Genomic DNA, 18,116 nt, shown 5'->3' on the forward strand with positions numbered 1-18,116 from the left:
GAAGGGAAGGTGTATAAATGCCATATAACATTACTATCAGTGCTCAGGAACGCACTAATGAGAAATGTACATGGTATATATATCTAAAATCAAGACACACGGTAGTGTGTCGTGCAGCCCAAGAAGCCGGCGCGCAACCCCGTGAGTATATTGACAGGAAGAAAGAAAACGCAATTTTCGCACCTCCGTAGCTCTGTGCTGCCTTACCGAAACAAGACGAATTTTGCTGTGTACATTCCCTCCAACTTCAGTACTCCATATTCCAAATTTGAGCGAAAGCGCTTCAGGCATTCCTGAGATATGCGACTTCAAAAATTGGCTTAGTTTCTTCGTTTTTTTTTCTTCTTATTTTTCTTCCTCTTTTCGCACACTTACAAAAACTGCTATAAAACGCGAATGCGTTATCCGATTGCCTTGAAATTTGGCACACAGAAGGGGGGTATAAAGGCGCATCTCGGTACCAACTTTGGTTGGAATACCATAAACAGGCAAAGAGTTATGAGCGATTATGCACGAAAAATAACACCAATATGTTGTCACGCCTACAGGGTAAACCGCGTATGGGAAGAAGCTGAAAATCGGTGGGTGAATAGGTTAACTATTGAACCTCAAACCTTTTTGTGGTTTGAAAGAAATCGAGCTAAAAAACAGGAAGATACAACAACAAAACCAATAGTGTGTAACAATTACGCAATCGAGATTAGCTAATAAAAGACGAATACTTGCCACGCCTACCAGATAAACCGCTTGGGGTAATGCTTTGAAATTCACAGTACAGATGGAGTAATCATCTTAGAAAGGCTCTTCAATGGTGTAGAAGAATCAGACTTAAAGCCACGGAGTTATAACACGAAACCCAACTTGGTGTAGCAAGTGCGAGATCGAGATACTCTAATAGAGCAGTCATCCTAATAGAGCAGTCACCCTGAACAGAATTCAAGAGATCAGTTAGAAATAAGTAACCTGTATAGAGATCAGCTACAAACAAATCACCCTGTAGAGAGTTCAGCTACAAAGAATTCACCCTGTTCAGACATCAGTTAGAAGAAGTTTTCTTGTAGAGAGTTCAGTTACAAACAAATCACCCTGTTGAAAGATCAGCTAGAAGATGTCACCTTGTAGATAGTTCAGTTACAAAGAAACCACCATGTAGAGAATTCAGCTACAAACTAGTGACCCTGTAGATACATCAGCTAGAAGAAGTTACCTTGTAGAGAGTTCAGCTACAAAGAAACCATTCTGTAAAGACCTCAGCTGCAAACAAATCACCTATACAGAATTCAGCCACAAACAAATCACCCTGTAGAGAGATCAGCTAGAAGAAGTTACCTTATAGATAGTTCAGCTACAAACAAATCATCCTGTAGAGAGATCAGCTAGAAGAAGTTACATTGTAGATAGTTCAGCTACAAACAATTCACCCTGTACAGAGCTCAGTTAAAAGAGGTTTCCTTGTATAGAGTTCAGCTACAAACAAATCACCCTGTAGAGAGATCAGTTAGAAGAAGTTACCTTGTAGATCGTTCAGCTACAAACAATTCACCCTGTAAAGAGATCAGCTAGAAGAAGTTACCTTGTAGAGAGTTCAGCTACAAAGAAACCATTCTGTAAAGACCTCAGCTGCAAACAAATCACCTATACAGAATTCAGCCACAAACAAATCACCCTGTAGAGAGATCAGCTAGAAGAAGTTACCTTATAGATAGTTCAGCTACAAACAAATCATCCTGTAGAGAGATCAGCTAGAAGAAGTTACATTGTAGATAGTTCAGCTACAAACAATTCACCCTGTACAGAGCTCAGTTAAAAGAGGTTTCCTTGTATAGAGTTCAGCTACAAACAAATCACCCTGTAGAGAGATCAGTTAGAAGAAGTTACCTTGTAGATCGTTCAGCTACAAACAATTCACCCTGTAAAGAGATCAGCTAGAAGAAGTTACCTTGTAGAGAGTTCAGCTACAAAAAAACCATCATGTAGAGAATTCAGCCGCAAACAAATCACGTGTAGAGAGTTCAGCTATAAACAAATCTCCCTGTAGAGAGATCAGCTAGAAGAAGTTTCCTTGTAGAGAGTTCTGCTACAAACAAATCACCCTGTAGAAAGATCAGCTAGAAGAAATCACCTTGTAGAGAGTTTAGTTTCAAAGAAACAATCATGTGAGAGTTCAGCTACAAACAAATTATCCTGTAGAGAGATCAGCTAGAAGAAGTTACCTTGTAGAGAGTTCAGCTACAAAGAAACCATCATGTAGAGAGTTCAGCTACAAACAAATCACCTGTAGAAAGATCAGCTATAGAAGAAATCACCTTGTAGAGAGTTCAGCTACAAACAAATCACCCTGTAGAAAGATCAGCTAGAAGAAATCACCTTGTAGAGAGTTCAGCTTCAAAGAAACAATCATGTGAGAGTTCAGCTACAAACAAATTATCCTGTAGAAAGATCAGCTATAGAAGAAATCACCTTGTAGAGAGTTCAGCTACAAAGAAACCATCATGTAGAGAGTTTAGCTACAAACAAATCACCCTGTAGAAAGATCAGCTATAGAAGAAATCACCTTGTAGAGAGTTCAGCTACAAAGAAACCATCATGTAGAGAGTTCAGCTACAAACAAATCGTCCAGTAGAGAGATTAGCTAGAAGAAATTACCTTGTAGAGAGTTCAGCTACAAAGAAACCATAATGTAGAGAGTTCAGCTGCAAACAAATCACCTGTAGAGAGTTAAGCTACAAACAAATCTCCCTGTAGAGAGTTCAGCTAGAAGAAGTCACCTTGCAGGGAGTTCAGTTACAAACAAATCACCTGTAGAGAGTTCAGCTAGAAACAAGTCACCCTGTAGAGAGATCATCTAGAAACAAGTCACCTTGTAGAGAGTTCAGCTACAAAGAAACTACCATGTAGAGAGTTCAGCTGCAACAAATCACCCTGTAGAGAACTCAGCTACAAACAAATGCCCTGTAGAAAGATTAGCTAGAAGAAGTTACCTTATAGGGAGTTCAGCTATGAACAGATCACCCTGTAGAGAGTTCAGCTACAAACAAATCACCCTTTAGAGAGTTCAGTTATAAAGAAACCACCATGTAGAGAGTTCAGCTGCAAACAAATCACCTGTAGAGAGTTCAGCTAGAAACAAGTCACCCTGTAGAGAGTTCAGCTAGAAGAAGTCACATTGTAGAGAGTTCAGCTACAATGAAACTCCCATGTAGAGAGTTCAGCTGCAAACAAATCACCCTGTAGAGAACTCAGCTACAAACAAATATGCAGTGTAAAAAGATCAGCTAGAAGAAGTTACCTTGTAGAGAATTCAGCTACAACGAAACCACCATGTAGAGAGTTCAGCTACAAACAAATCACCTGTAGAGAGTTCAGCTACAAACAAGTCACCCTGTAGAGAGATCAGCTAGAAACAAGTCACCTTGTAGAAAGTTCAGCTAGAAGAAGTCACATTGTAGAGAGTTCAGCTACAAAGAAACTACCATGTAGAGAGTTCAGCTGCAAACAAATCACCCTGTAGAAAGTTCACCTATGAACAGATCACCCTGTAGAGAGATCAGCTAGAAACAAGTCACCCTGTAGAGAGTTCAGCTAGAAGAAATTACCTTGTAGAGAGTTCAGCTACAAAGAAACCACCATTTAGAGAGTTCAGCTGCAAACAAATCACCCAGTAGAAAGTTCAGCTATGAACAGATCACCCTGTTGAGAGTTCAGTTAGAAACAAGGAATCCTGTAGAGAGATCACCTAGAAGTATCGCCTTGTAGAGAGTTCAGCTACAAACAAATCACCTGTAGAGAGTTCAGCTACAAACAAATCACCCTGTAGAGAGATCAGCTAGAAGAAGTCACCTTGTAGAGAGTTCAGCTATAAAGAAACCACCATGTAGAGAATTCAGCTGCAAACAAACACCCTGTAGAGAACTCAGCTACAAACAAATCGCCCTGTAGAAAGATCAGCTAGAAGAAGTTACCTTGTAGGGATTTCAGCTACAAACAAATCACCCTGTAGAGAGTTCAGCTACAAAGAAACCATTCTGTAAGAGATCAGCTGCAAACAAATCACCTGTACAGAATTCAGCTACAAACAAATCACCCTGTAGAGAGATCAGCTAGAAGAAATTACCTTGTAGATAGTTCAGCTACAAACAAATCACCCTGTAGAAAGATCAGTTAGAAGAAGTTACCTTGTAGAGAGTTCAGCTACAAAGAAACCATTTTGTAAAGTGCTCAGCTGCAAACAAATCACCTATACAGAATTCAGCTACAAACAAATCACCCTGTAGAGAGATCAGCTATAAGAAGTTACCTTGTAGATAGTTCAGCTACAAACAAATCTCCCTGTAGAGAGATCAGCTAGAAGAAATTACTTTGTAGAGAGTTCAGCTACAAAGAAACCACCATGTAGAGAGTTCAGCTGCAAAGAAATCACCCTGTAGAAAATTCTGCCAGAAACAAATTGCCCTGTAGAAAGATCAGTTAGAAGAAGTTACCTTTTAGAGAGTTCAGCTACAAAGAAACCATTCTGTAAAGAGCTCAGCTGCAAACAAATCACCTGTACAGAATTCAGCTACAAACACATCACCCTGTAGAGAGATCAGCTAGAAGAAGTTACCTTTTATAGAGAGTTCAGCTACAAAGAAACCATTCTGTAAAGAGCTCAGCTGCAAACAAATCACCTGTCAGAATTCAGCTACAAACAATTCACCCTGTAGAGAGAGCAATTAGAAGAAGTCACCTTGTAGAGTGTTCAGTTACAAAGAAACCACCATGGAGATTTCTGTAATCAATATATGTGACCGGATTTGCGAAAAGGGGTCTTCCACACACATCCAATTCCGTAAACGTTGGAGATCATAACGCAGTGTTCAAGTAACATATTAACCTGAAAATTTCACCATGTATTCAGCTATAGTGGTGCACACCACTGCCCAATTGTCAAGGCAATAGCTCTTTCTAATCTGAAGTTATCAATTGTCAAAGTTGGCAAATTGGATGTGTTTGGAAGGCCCCTTTTCGCAAATCCGGTCACATATGTATTTTATATATAATTTGTACATTTACTGATAAAATATTTAAAGTACATCTACTTCATCTTTTCTTCTTCCTGTAGTAAAGAAAAAAAAAATAGGTTAAAAAAGTCCCAAAGCTGGCCATAGGTCGGCTTTGGGGTATACAAATACAAAAAGAAATGAAATCTAATCCAAAACAGCCAAGCTGTAAAAAAAGTGTGCGGCCTTCAGAAAGGCTATCGTGAAAAAAGATGTGAAATCCAAGGTGGCGGCCAAGAAATGGCTGTGATGGTAGGTTAATGGTAAAAATTTTAATAATGACAATTTAGGTAAATTTTGTGAAGCGGCACAAAAATTCACCTGAATTGTCGTTATTAAAATTTTTACCATTAACCTACCATCACAGCCATTTCTTGGTCGCCACCTTGGATTTCACATCTTTTTTCACCATAGCCTTTCTGAGGGCCGCACACTTTTTTTACAGCTTGGCTGTTTTGGATTAGATATATATTCCTCCAAGGAGGGAGTAAACATATTTACTACTCATAGTGCTTTAAAATGTTTACTATAGCCATTTGATGATGCAAGGACATTCTACACATATGTACAAGTACCAAAGGTGAGGCGGGGAGCACTTCTCAGTTGATGGTTGCTTCTTTTCTTCATTTCTGTGGGCAATACACATACAGTAGGTATGTGTGTATGGACGTATTATCTACTGATATACTGCACAATACAAAAATTACAATGCATCAGTAGTACTAAACAACACTGAGGACATGAATAGCTTGTCAACAACTAGATCCAATTATAAACCAGCCAATAAAACAATTAGTTCATTTTTTTCAAACTGATTCAATTCCGTGTTGTTTTCAACTTGCTGTTCAGGTACATGTACGTATTTCATCATACAGTAATTATCTACTGATACCTCAAGCAATAGTTACAATACATACCGGTACACGTACATATCTGGCAGCAAGGATGACAGCAACAATAATATTTCGAATGAACCATGCATAAAAGTTGAAAAAACTCATGTGTCAACTAATGGCTAAGATTAATGCTGAAAAACCAATGCTACTGTATGTTCTGCCCATTGCACAGCTCTACATACAAAGAATAATGAATAATGTGTATGCAGTTAGCCTGCTTACTTCAATGGTTGCAAAATTATTCCTGTGAGATAAACAGCACCTGAAGCCATTGCCATGCTACCCATGAATTGATACCATAATTGCTTTACTAGAGAAAAGAATTGATACAGTATCTCCTGCAGTAAACCAAAAAGCAAGTGATGGGTCAAAGCAAATCCAACATAAAATGAAACCTCGTGGAGTTAGGTAGTCAGTCAATAGAAAATGTTGTTTAGTTTTGTTTTTTTAAATTTTAGCAACCTACAGAATTGGAAGTATTCCTGGTTCGTTGCTCTACTACCAGACTATACAATGTATGAATATTGGATACAGTGGATGAATGGATTGGATAGTAAAGCTGTGCGGTTTGGTACATTTATTATCATGGCAATTCATGGAAAAATATAGGTATCACAATATTTTCATTTGGTTAACAATTTTGTTGAAAGTGTATAATTACTGGGGTAACTGACTGTTATTTATCGTGATAATATCATCACCAAAATTTGGCTGATACAAGTATCATTACATTGATATATCACGGCATAATGGTTAATACTGAGCTACTGTACCACCCAGCCCTATGGATGGAAGGATATTGCTATTACTATAGTAGAAAATGTAAGACTCTTTAAGTAGAATCGCTGTGTGACTTACTCTTCTGGTGTTTTGTTTGAATTCAACACTTCATTGTTATCATGAAGCTCATCATCTAAATCATTCAGCTAGAGAAGACACTCTTAATATCAAATACACATGCATGTAGTCATATAAATACTAATATAATAGTTTTTATCTACCATGTTCAAATCTCTAGTAAATTGCATTTCTAATTTATTTCTAATTACAGCACCACATAAGAAATCCCCATTTTGAAACTGCACCATTGCCTAAGGTATGCATGCATGAATAAGCAGAAATGCATGACAACTATTGCCAAATGCTCTACTAGAGTAACTTGATTGCATGACTCTTGTGTAGGTTTGGTACATAGCCTATTACTTTTTTTAATACAGTGCACTTTTTTCTGAGCACTTCTAATACAATGCATATAGAACAATCTAGAATTTCCACTGTTAGATCTGAAACTTTACCATTCTGGTGTATAGTAAACTAAACTTTTATTTTCAAGATAGAAATTAACTGGGATGAACAACTGGAAGAGTGGTAAGGGTTTGATTGTGTAGGTGTGGTTCAAATCCTGAACAGTATTATTTTGCAGATTTCATGTACATTATAAAAAACTCTTGGTGACTGTTCTATTAGAGTATCTCAATTGTACAGCTTTGCTTTTGCTTTATACTCTTCTAATAGTCTCAGATATTACAAAAGGTCCACACTACGATGGTCAGCCTATCTGTATACCAATTTCTAGTTGTTTCTGTCAGTAGTTTACCTTGCAGGCATGACAAAAAATTGCTTTGGAATTTTTGAAAATCGCCCATAAAATTGCACTAGTTCTACCAATTTTTTCACAAATAATTGGAGGATAAATGTGCTATAGTATGCTCTTACACTCTCTAAATTTAAAAAAGAATCCAATAAGGCTTGCATGAGTTATGGCAGTTTTTGTATGTGGTGCAAAAACATTTATGGAAGATGAATAACACAAAGAGATAAGACAAAATTTGAAGGTATGTATCTCAAAGACTGATTAAGCTCAAATTTGGTATGGATGATACCCTAGTCTGGCAGTGCCTGCTCCCTTTGCATAGAGTAAGGTTCTGGTGACTGTAGCATACAGTACTTGTGCGACCATAATTCAAACGTGGTTTCAAATTGTGCTTGACGTAATAAATTATCTGTTGTAACTCGGTGAAGAAAGTACAAAACTTCATACTTCTCAACGTAAGTCTTTATGGCATGTGCATCTTGGAGTCTCACTTGGAGAGTATCAGCTGCTTTCCAACTATTCTGAATTCAGTTTCCATGGTTATTGTGTTATTCATGGCACAAACTACACGTTTTACGTCACAAATACTTATTTAAACTGGATACTGCAATTTGATTGGCTCTACCACTATAGTGGTAGTAGCACAGGTACCATACGCTGTGGTCACCAGGCCCTTACTCTAAAAGGGAAGGGGCATGCGCTGCCAGACTAGATGATTCCCCACCTCAAGGGATGCTTCACAAAAATGAGTTACTTCTGTTTAGCCATTACTGAGGTACGAATGCATGAAATTTTCTTGGTTCCTGTAAAATGCACACTTGATACCTGGATACATTGGCTTTCCTTGGCTGCATGACACACTATTGTGTGTCCTAATAAAAAAAGTTGAGTCATAATAATTTAATTAAAAAGAAATAGACAAATTTTATGTGTCCACACATATACCTGATTTTTGCAGGTAATGTACGTTGTAATTATTGATAAAACTTTAAATACATAAATGTTATAATATATGCCTACCTCATAGTAATCAGGACATGCCTAAGAAAAGAAAAGATAAAAAATGTTAACATATAAATATTTATATTATGTAATAAATGCAGTACATGTTATACTGTATACTTATCAGATTTAAACCTCTATATCAATTGCAAGATCCTGATACTAAATTGTGTGACCAAGAAATTTAAAAGTGCACCTCTCAGTAACACACACTGGAACATGCAGCCACAGTGGCAGATCCAGAGGAGGTTGCAGGTTTATCCAAACTGGTAGCCACAGAGATATGCTTAGGAAGGGAAACTATAGAAGTCACTCACTCAGTATGCAAAGCACACTCAGCATGCTCTAACTAGGGGGTTTTAGGGGCATGGGAAAAAATTGAAAAGTTTGCTTTCTGTGGCTGATTTGGTAACAATCTTGACTGAATATGCATTGTAAATCACTGCATGTTGAAAGACATTGAGGCATTATTTGAGTTCAGTTTCTTGAAGTAATTAACAGTTCTATATAATGACTGACAAGCACATCAATATTGTAGCATGTATGTGACCTAATAATTTGGAAAAACCATCAATCTATGCACATCAATAGATTGTGAGATATGTGGTTTTAAACATTTCAATCCAGTATGTATAACTTGGGAAGGTCATAAGCAACGAGTTTGAAATTTTTGCCATGCATAGTGTTTGTCTCACACTTTAATCCATAGCAAGCTACAGTAGTTACTGATATAACAACAGTTTTGGGCACAGTTTTTCATTATGGCATATATAACACAAGCATGTTACTATGGGGTGGTGGGAAGGAAATTGGTATATGAACAGAAAATGGCTGAGTGGATCATATGGTGTCTCCAGTCTTAACATTGGGTCCTCCCTGTGTCACTGAAAATAATTTATGTGGAAATCATTTGGGCAACTGTTCAAGGCTGTCCATGTTGCTAGTTTTGTGTTTCAGCTGAGTGGCAGGCAACATCTCTAGAAATCCACTCATGAAAATTAAATCAGTGACATGGCTGTGGTGCAAATGTGTAGTGTATTGGCATGACTATCCATTCATGGTGAAAAGTGAACTTCACTGGTGTGTGCGTAGATCAACAATATCAAAATTTGGTCACATAATTATGGCCTTTTAAAGAAACAGCATTGTGTTGTATTTCAGAGATCTTGGAGTGTACCCCCAGAAGATGAATTACAATTGATGCTAAAACACTTTAACTGCTACAACTAGCAATGTCATCTCTATTCTTAAAGACTTTCAGATGGCTTTTAAAATTTTCATCTGTATGGAACATGCACCTTTAGAATCACTGTAGAGAATTTTCTTGATAATTATATGCATAACATACAATGGGGTACACCATAAATGTAGCAGTAGCTACAGTCGGGGATTTAAGATATACAATAGGATGCAATCCCCTGAAGTTGTATATTTACAATTGAAAGTACACTGTAGATCTATAAAATGTACCATAATTTTTGTGCAAAAAAATTCCATGATAAGAATTTTCATGTAAAAATATTTTCGTATGATTCATGTGATTGACTGCTCTATTAGAGTAATTCGATCTTATGTAAAAATAGAAATTTTTGTAGAATTTTTGTATACGAAAATTATTTTATGACAAAAAAAATCAAATTATGGTATGCTGTGCAACTACGTAGGATTGCCAATCTGTTGCAACTACACTGTTCTGAAACATTCTTCTATTTATTTTGACCATGGGGCCTAGTTTTCTAGCCTAATTGCTATAATCATTACAAAACATAAATAAATCCCGAATTTAAAGGGATGCATGGTGCATCTTTAGTTGCTTATGGTTTATTAGTCTAAGAGTACTTAGCTATATGATTGCAGTATTAAATCAACTGACTGCTCTATTAAAGTATCTCGATCTTGAAATTTTTGAATCAAGCTTAAATAAAAGTGGAAAGCTGTCCTTTCTGATGATTGCCTAGCCTTGTGCATACTGTGGTAGTCACATGCCACATGTGCAACTGCCCAGCAGGGTGGACTGCATTAATTAAGGGTCAGCTATATCATTATTATATACAAAATCCACACAAAAACAGCCAAGCTGTGAAAAAATGGTGCAGCCTTAAAAAGCCTTGGTGAAAAATGTTGTGAAATCAAAGGTGGCAGCCAAGAAACGGCTGCAATCAATGATTTTAATGCCAATAAATTTTAACAGTGCACACAGCCATTATTAAAAATTTTTAGCATTAACATCATTGCAGCCATTTCTTGGCCGCCACCTTTGATTTCACAACTTTTTCACCCAGGCTTTTTATACAATAGCTATGGATGCAGTTTTACCATCACTGATACTTTGCTGCTAGTATGCAAACTGCGTAGCATCATCATCTTTCCCTCAAACTGATTTCAGCCACATCAATATTTTCAAAGGGAAACCATAACAATCTCAATTGAGCCAGTGCTCTTACACATAGTGCAGCAGCAATGTAATTTATATATGCATTTACTATCAGCTGGATTCCCTGGCCTTGTACCCATGAGTTTACAACCATTGCAGTAATGACAGGCCCACATAAGTGCTATAAGTGCAGTTAACAGATGGGAGCACTCTGACAAAGAGATCTGCCAATTTTACTAAAGAATGCAGCAATGCCCAATTTCTTAACCTTGGGGATTAGGTGAACCATTAAACACAGTCACTTACAGTAAATTATGGATACCACTAAAATTGTTTTGTCAATTCTGAAAATGACCTACAATGACTCCACCTGCTGCTGTAGTTACTCATCTGCATTATACATTTAGTGTAAAAGAGTGGGACTTTTCTTTACCCATATACAAAAGAGTAGCTTGTAATGACATATAGGAGGCTGCCCAATGCCACTATATATATCCTTTCTAACCACATAGACTAGTTGGCTACAAGAATGTTACCAACAACCAGTGTTGGGAGTAACGCGCTACTTATGTAACGCGTTACGTAATATTATTACTTTTGTGGTAACAAAGTAATATAACGAAATACGCTATAAAAACAGGTAATATAACGCAAGCTACTTTACTTACAAATGTAACGCGTTACATAAGTAATATAGTTACTGTAACGAGTCTAATATTACGTAATATTATTACTACAAGTAACGAAGTTATTAATCTCGTTAGTTATCCTCTGAGTAATGCCTAGCCACAGCGAAGTAACGAGGCGAAGCTTATTCACCAGCTTCTTACTTACAACCAAAATTTGCATATTGTCCAACAGCGCAATCATGTCACGTGATAAGGTGGTAGTTTCACACGTGACAGCTTAAGGCTGTGGACACAAAGTAATATAATATGTAATATTATTACAGTTACTTTATTTTATGGGTAATATGTAACTGTAACTAAATAGTTCAGTTGCAAGTAATATGTAATATGTAACTAGTTACTTTTACAAAGTAACTTGCCCAACACTGCCAACAACAGCTCTCCCAGCACTTTCAAAGGTTTCCTGATCTAATTTTATTTTGGTTGTCTGTTGGGGAAGTTGTGAAACACAGTATGCATAGTGGAATGAAACAGAATGTAATGTAATGAGTAATATGTAGCTATAGTGCCTATCTGATTGATATCAAACATTTCTGGTTCTTGTCATTAAACTTTAAAGTTGCTTATATAATGCTTGACTTATACAAAACAATTACAAGCGTTGTTCAGTCAAAAAATTTATTGTTTAATTGGTCCACCATGAATACAATTATTGTGTTGGGGATCTCACCTACTGGTTTCCCAAAACATTATTCATAGAGTGCTTTTACGATGTTTACAGTCCAGAAGCTCATAGAGTTTAGCACTTTCTTGCCACTTCCCCATGCAATAAAACAGTGTACTGATCTACCAAAGATTGTCTTTCTAGAAGGCCTGCAGGATGTTTAATCTGACACTTTTTAACCAGGCGCACGCCCACAGCCGGCCGAAGGCCGGCTGTGGGCGTGCGCCTGGTTTACTGAAATTGTTTTCGTAAAAGTGTGTGTGTGTGTACCTATCTATCTATCTACCTATGTTTGTCCGTACGCACCCACGTGAGCAAAATCGTTTAATATTAAACGGTAAAGGCAGCTTTTACGTAAGAAGTAAAAGTGAAATGAAGTCTGTATTAAACTTCTGCACAGGTAAACTTTGCTCTGAGGTGGTTTCTTTTCGGCGGACTGAAATACAGGTGTGGTGACTTTCCTCAGACTACTTTCCCCTTGAGGTTTTCAGGCATTTAACAACTGAAAAACAACGGTGCAGGCCTCGTACACTGCCAGGAATAGCCTATCGCTTCGAGTTGAAAGGGGGCGTATCCCTTACGTACGCGAACGAAAATGAAGAGCAGCTTTGAGGCTTTGTCGAGAGAATTTGTGGGAAAAAACACGTTAGTCACACTATAAAACAGTTTAGAAGATAGTTTTGTGCGTAATATGTTGGTAAAAGCGGTTTATTTAACAAACGCTTCCTTAGCAGTGCATAGCAACGTAATTGAATGAATTACGAATATTTCATGAATTACAAATATTTCATGAATTACGAAATACAAGAAATGGCTAATTATATTATTGCACAACCCAAACTACCCTATTGTAAAGTAGTAATACATAGTTGGTTAATTCATAGTAGTATATACTGTCTATAGTTATTCCAGATGAGTTAGCTAGCTGCATGACGCCTGGTTTTTAGAAGTAGCACAACATCAACTTGTTATATAGCAGTTTAGGCTTTCCAAGTACAGTAGATTCAATGTTTCTTCTGTTCCAAATAGTTTTATGCTGTATTGAACACTTTATTAATTATTAATCAGGTGAATACCTAGCAGTTGAAAAATAGGTACTATTTTTAATCACTGTTAATATTTAGCCAGTCATTGTTATTTAAAAAAACTTAGAAAAAATCGTGCACATAAAAGTATAAGAAACGATGAAAAAAGTGTGCCAAGACCGAGGCATGAACCCACACATCCAGGTTTGGAGTACTACGCTCTACCACTGTACCACCGGTGCTTGCTGGCTACTCCCCTTGTTTTTGTACTATTTAAATGTTACAAAATACTATATAGTCTAGTGAAGAAGAAACTATAGCTGAATCCGACCCTAACCCTAACATTAACCTGACGTTTGCCTGTTAAACATAATGATGACTTTCACTGTCTGTATGAACGTAAGTTTTTGGGTGAGTTCGAGGCGAGCTCACCCAAAAACTTACCTTCATACAACTAGTGTGTTTGATACTCGAGTTATAGGTGACACTTCCTAATGTTTATACAACAAATGACTGGATAAATAAATATTTGCACTGTAACCGGTGACCGTCTAAATATACACTTCGATTTTTAATACCTTAGTCAGAATCATAACCCACTTGGTTTATACTGTAATCATACTCTTAGTTTATTTTCTAGGCCACAACTTTCTCACAGTAGCTATAATAATTATGTAAATAATAAAAATGAACTGCTTGCTGCATGCATGCTTTAGATTATTGGAAACCATGAATCTACTTGGAGTGGCCTAAAGGTTTTAGTCTAAAAATTAAATGTCTAGTTGACTATGCTTTAGGTTCCTTGTTGACAGTGCAAAATATAAAATGCACTTCTTAGATGACTACTCGTGCATATAAATGCACAAAGAAACTCAACATTAACAAGTTTTTTGTGTGTGCTGGTAACAATAGTTTACACAGAGTAAACAACTTGTAGATATTCACTGGAGTACTAGCTAGCATCAACAATGTCTGTCAACAGCTATTTAAGTTCAAAGTACAAAAAGTTGGATATGTATAACAGACTAAATGTGGGTTTGATAATGGCACACTACAAAGGTAGTACGCAGCATGTTTACACTTGTAATGATGCTACCACACTCTTGTCATACAAATACATATATACATACATACGTACATACATACAGAGTTTCCATGCAAATTAGTGACAACTTTATTATCAAACTCTGTTTTGAAATACTATTGCATTGGCAATACACATGAGTTCTTCACGGTAGATACAGTAAATGAAGTCTACAGTCAGTAGAATTTTCTAGTGGCTAACTGACTGAGTATTTGACTGATTCCTTATTGGTCCCTACTCTAGTTGAAAATTGCAATTTTTGTGTACTTGTAAGATCAAGGGTGGCTGGCAATATGTACACGGAAGGACTCAGTAAACATGGCTACATAGATTTTATGGTGAAAAAGTTGTTACTGTAGTATAGTGAAAAAGTTGTTACTGTTTTATGGTGAAAAAGTTGTTATTCATAATATTGTTTCATGAATCTACTTGGAGTGGCCTAAAGGTTTTAGTCTAAAAATTAAATGTCTAGTTGACTATGCTTTAGTTTCCTTGTTGACAGTGCAAAGTATAAAATGCACTTCTTAGATGACTACTCGTGTATATAAATGCACAAAGAAACTCAACATTAACAAGTTTTTTTTGTGTGCTGGTAACAATAGTTTACACAGAGTAAACAACTTGTAGATCTTCCCTGGAGTACTAGCTAACATCAAGAATGTCTGTCAACAGCTATTTAAGTTCAAAGTACAAAAGTTGGATACTATAACAGATTAAATGTGGGTTTGATAATGGCACACTACAAAGGTAGTACGCAGCATGTTTACACTTGTAATGATGCTACCACACTCTTGTCATACAAATACGTATATACATACATACGTACATACATACAGAGTTTCCATGCAAATTAGTGACAACTTTATTATCGAATACTATTGCATTGGTAATACAAGTTCTTCATGGTAGATACAGTAAATGAAGTCTACAGTCAGCAGAATTTTCTAGTGACTAACTGACTGAGTATTTGACTGATTCCTTATTGGTCCCTACTCTAGTTAAAAATTGCAATTTTTTGTGTACTTGTAAGATCAAGGGTGGCTGGCAATATGTACACGAAAAGACTCAGTAAACATGGCTACATAGATTTTATTGTGAAAAAGTTGTTACTGTAGTATAGGCCTGTGAAACAATATGTGACTGAATTTGACAAAACAAGGCTTCGACGCACAAAGCTTTGCTAGGAGATATGGCGATTTTAAGGAATCATTGTGTAATAACTTCCCAGTGCCTACAGCTGTGCAAACAAAATTTGCACCAATTGTTCATCTGTTCACTAGCTATCACTGAGTGGGTGTATACATTTCTGATACCCAAAATTTGCCCTGTTTTGAGCAGCTTTTTTCAAGCGGGTAATAATATCACAGGTGGTAGTAATAGGGTGGGGGGGTGGACGGTGGTCTTAATATACGGGTATAAAATGAAGTAAGAAGACAACTGGAATCCATAGGCCAAGTTTGGGCTCTCCATGGCCCTCCATGGCCCTCAAATTACTCCAAATTGACTGAGAACACTATTGGCGAGCTCTCTGTGAAGTCCCAGCTCACTACACACCATTATCACAAAGCCATGGCCATTTAATGGTGCCAATCTCACACTCGTGGCTTTGACAGGGTCGGAAGAAAGCTGCTACAGAAACCAGACTTGTCAGTGCTGAAGGAAGTACAGTGTGAAATATGATAGTGTATTAGACCAGCAATCCATTTCTGGTAAAATCGTAAGTTTGATTTTGTGTGTGTGGAAGCCTTGTTATGTGAAATCCGGTCACATATTATGAATAAGTAGAAGGAATTTTAAGTTTGATTAGGGATCATAGAAAAAGTAGGGAAACAAGGGACACCTGCAGATATACTAGTGGACATTTAATCCCTCTTTAAGTCTATATGATTGAACTAAGGATTAAATGTCCACTAGTATATCTTCAGGTGTAGGTGACCTCCCTTGTTTCCCTACTTTTATTTCTATGATCCCTAATCGAACTTAAAACTCCTATATTTTAAATTCTTGTTTGTTTACTTTTTACATTATTATGACTGGTGCATGAACCAGCACATACTGTATCAAAAGAAATAAGAGCACCAAAGTTAATGCTTTCATTTAAATGCGCGCCCCAGCTATCAATTACTGCATGGCACAAATATTAGTACAAACAGTACATGTTGTTTAGTAATAAATTGGGAGACGCAAAATTAAATGCATATTTAATTCAATGGCAAATGGGATTTAAATGATTATTTTTTTAAATTGCTAGCAACTTGTTGAAAGGGTTTCAGGTCGATTTGAAGACTTGTTTGGGCATAGTTTACCTTTGTCAGGGAAAAGTGAGGCTAGTTTTTAGGTGATGGACCATGCCCATACCTTTGTGGTCCCTACTGTACAGTACTATTGCAACTATACCATATTTATATACAACATGATTATTCATGTAGTGTATCAAACTATGGCTGGTTAGTGTGACATGGGTTGCGCTGTAGCATATTCAGCTAGGAGGGACCATATGGGGCATCTGGTGTGGGTAAGTTGGCATACCACCAAATACACCAGCCAGAGCCTTGTCATAGATGTTGGGGTACACATTTATCATGACCCAATCTTGGAGGGTTGCGTGATCTCACGTGACAAATTAAGGGTCAGGTCTTAAGGCTACAGCGCTCCAGCCCATTCTCCCAATCTCAATATCTTATTGTATATGGTCATTGGTACACACTGGTATACAGAGGTACAACTGGGAACAAGTTAAGCCAGAATAGTTGCCTACAAGCAGCAACAGTGATCCATGTATGTCAACAGACAGCAAACACATTCCTGGATGGTGAGCATGGCTAGCATAAGCTTCTTGAAATATACACTGCATTTCTATCAGTACAATCAAGTTTGTTTATGACATATGATCTCAGACCCGAATATTCAATAAAGTGGATGAGACTCATTTGACCCAGGAAAAATGCAATCCAAATGACCCATACAATCTGGATGACCCAACTCACTTACAACATACCACTATTATAATATGTGACCATCTCAGTGAAAACCCGTCTAGTTCGCACAAACATGCGTATTAAGAAAAACAAAATTTAAAAACCTTGGTGAACTTATGCATGTTACAAGGAAACTTTTACGCAAGTTTTAATCAAGCCATTACTCAGGAACGAAAGTATTAATTAAATCGATTAAACCTATACACCATCTTATTCGCCTACTCATGGGGAATTCAGATATCTTTCTGTAGCCCCAATGGTTTGCATGTCATGTGCATTTGTTTACGATGCAGCAGATGTAACCAAAATTGTCACCGTCTCTCAATAAAACCACCTTCATACGCCTATGCACAAGTGACTGCAGGACTAAAACTATACCTTAGCTGATCTGCCAATCCATGGTGAAAACTGTAAGTCAAATCCCAACTTTGTAGACTACTCCAAATGGAAGTTATGGCTGCTAATGTAAGCGCCTGTAGTTTATTTTTAGTATAGTCACTGTACAAATTGATTTACTTGCAGCTTTTCCTACTTTCTAGCACTGTAATTCCAAAACTACTTACCATAATCGACTGAAATTTTGGTGAACCATTTCTTGGACTATGTAGATAATGCTAAGAAAATAAAACGAAATTTGGAAGTTGTGGGAACTAGCCGGGTTTTCACTGAGATGGTCACATATCCTCCATGCTACCTTCTACTATATAGCCAATACAGTCTTGAGAGGGTCTTCATCATGCACAGATCTACAACACTCATTATCTACATATT

The 18,116-nt window shown here is 37.1% G+C and overlaps 1 protein-coding gene across 1 annotated transcript in view; it reads right to left on the reverse strand.

Annotated features, from left to right (window-relative positions):
• Positions 1-18,116, reverse strand: part of LOC136255459 (uncharacterized) — a 41,620-nt gene that overhangs the window by 22,397 nt on the left and 1,107 nt on the right. The window contains exons 2-4 of the mRNA XM_066048230.1: positions 8,550-8,570; positions 6,794-6,861; positions 5,615-5,668 (exon numbers count right to left, since the gene is read on the reverse strand). Coding sequence (XP_065904302.1) covers positions 5,615-5,668; positions 6,794-6,861; positions 8,550-8,570 — 143 coding nt within the window. The remainder of the gene's footprint in view (positions 1-5,614; positions 5,669-6,793; positions 6,862-8,549; positions 8,571-18,116) is intronic.

This window comes from Dysidea avara, chromosome 5, assembly GCF_963678975.1.
Source record: "Dysidea avara chromosome 5, odDysAvar1.4, whole genome shotgun sequence".
Taxonomy (NCBI): Eukaryota; Metazoa; Porifera; class Demospongiae; order Dictyoceratida; family Dysideidae; genus Dysidea; species Dysidea avara.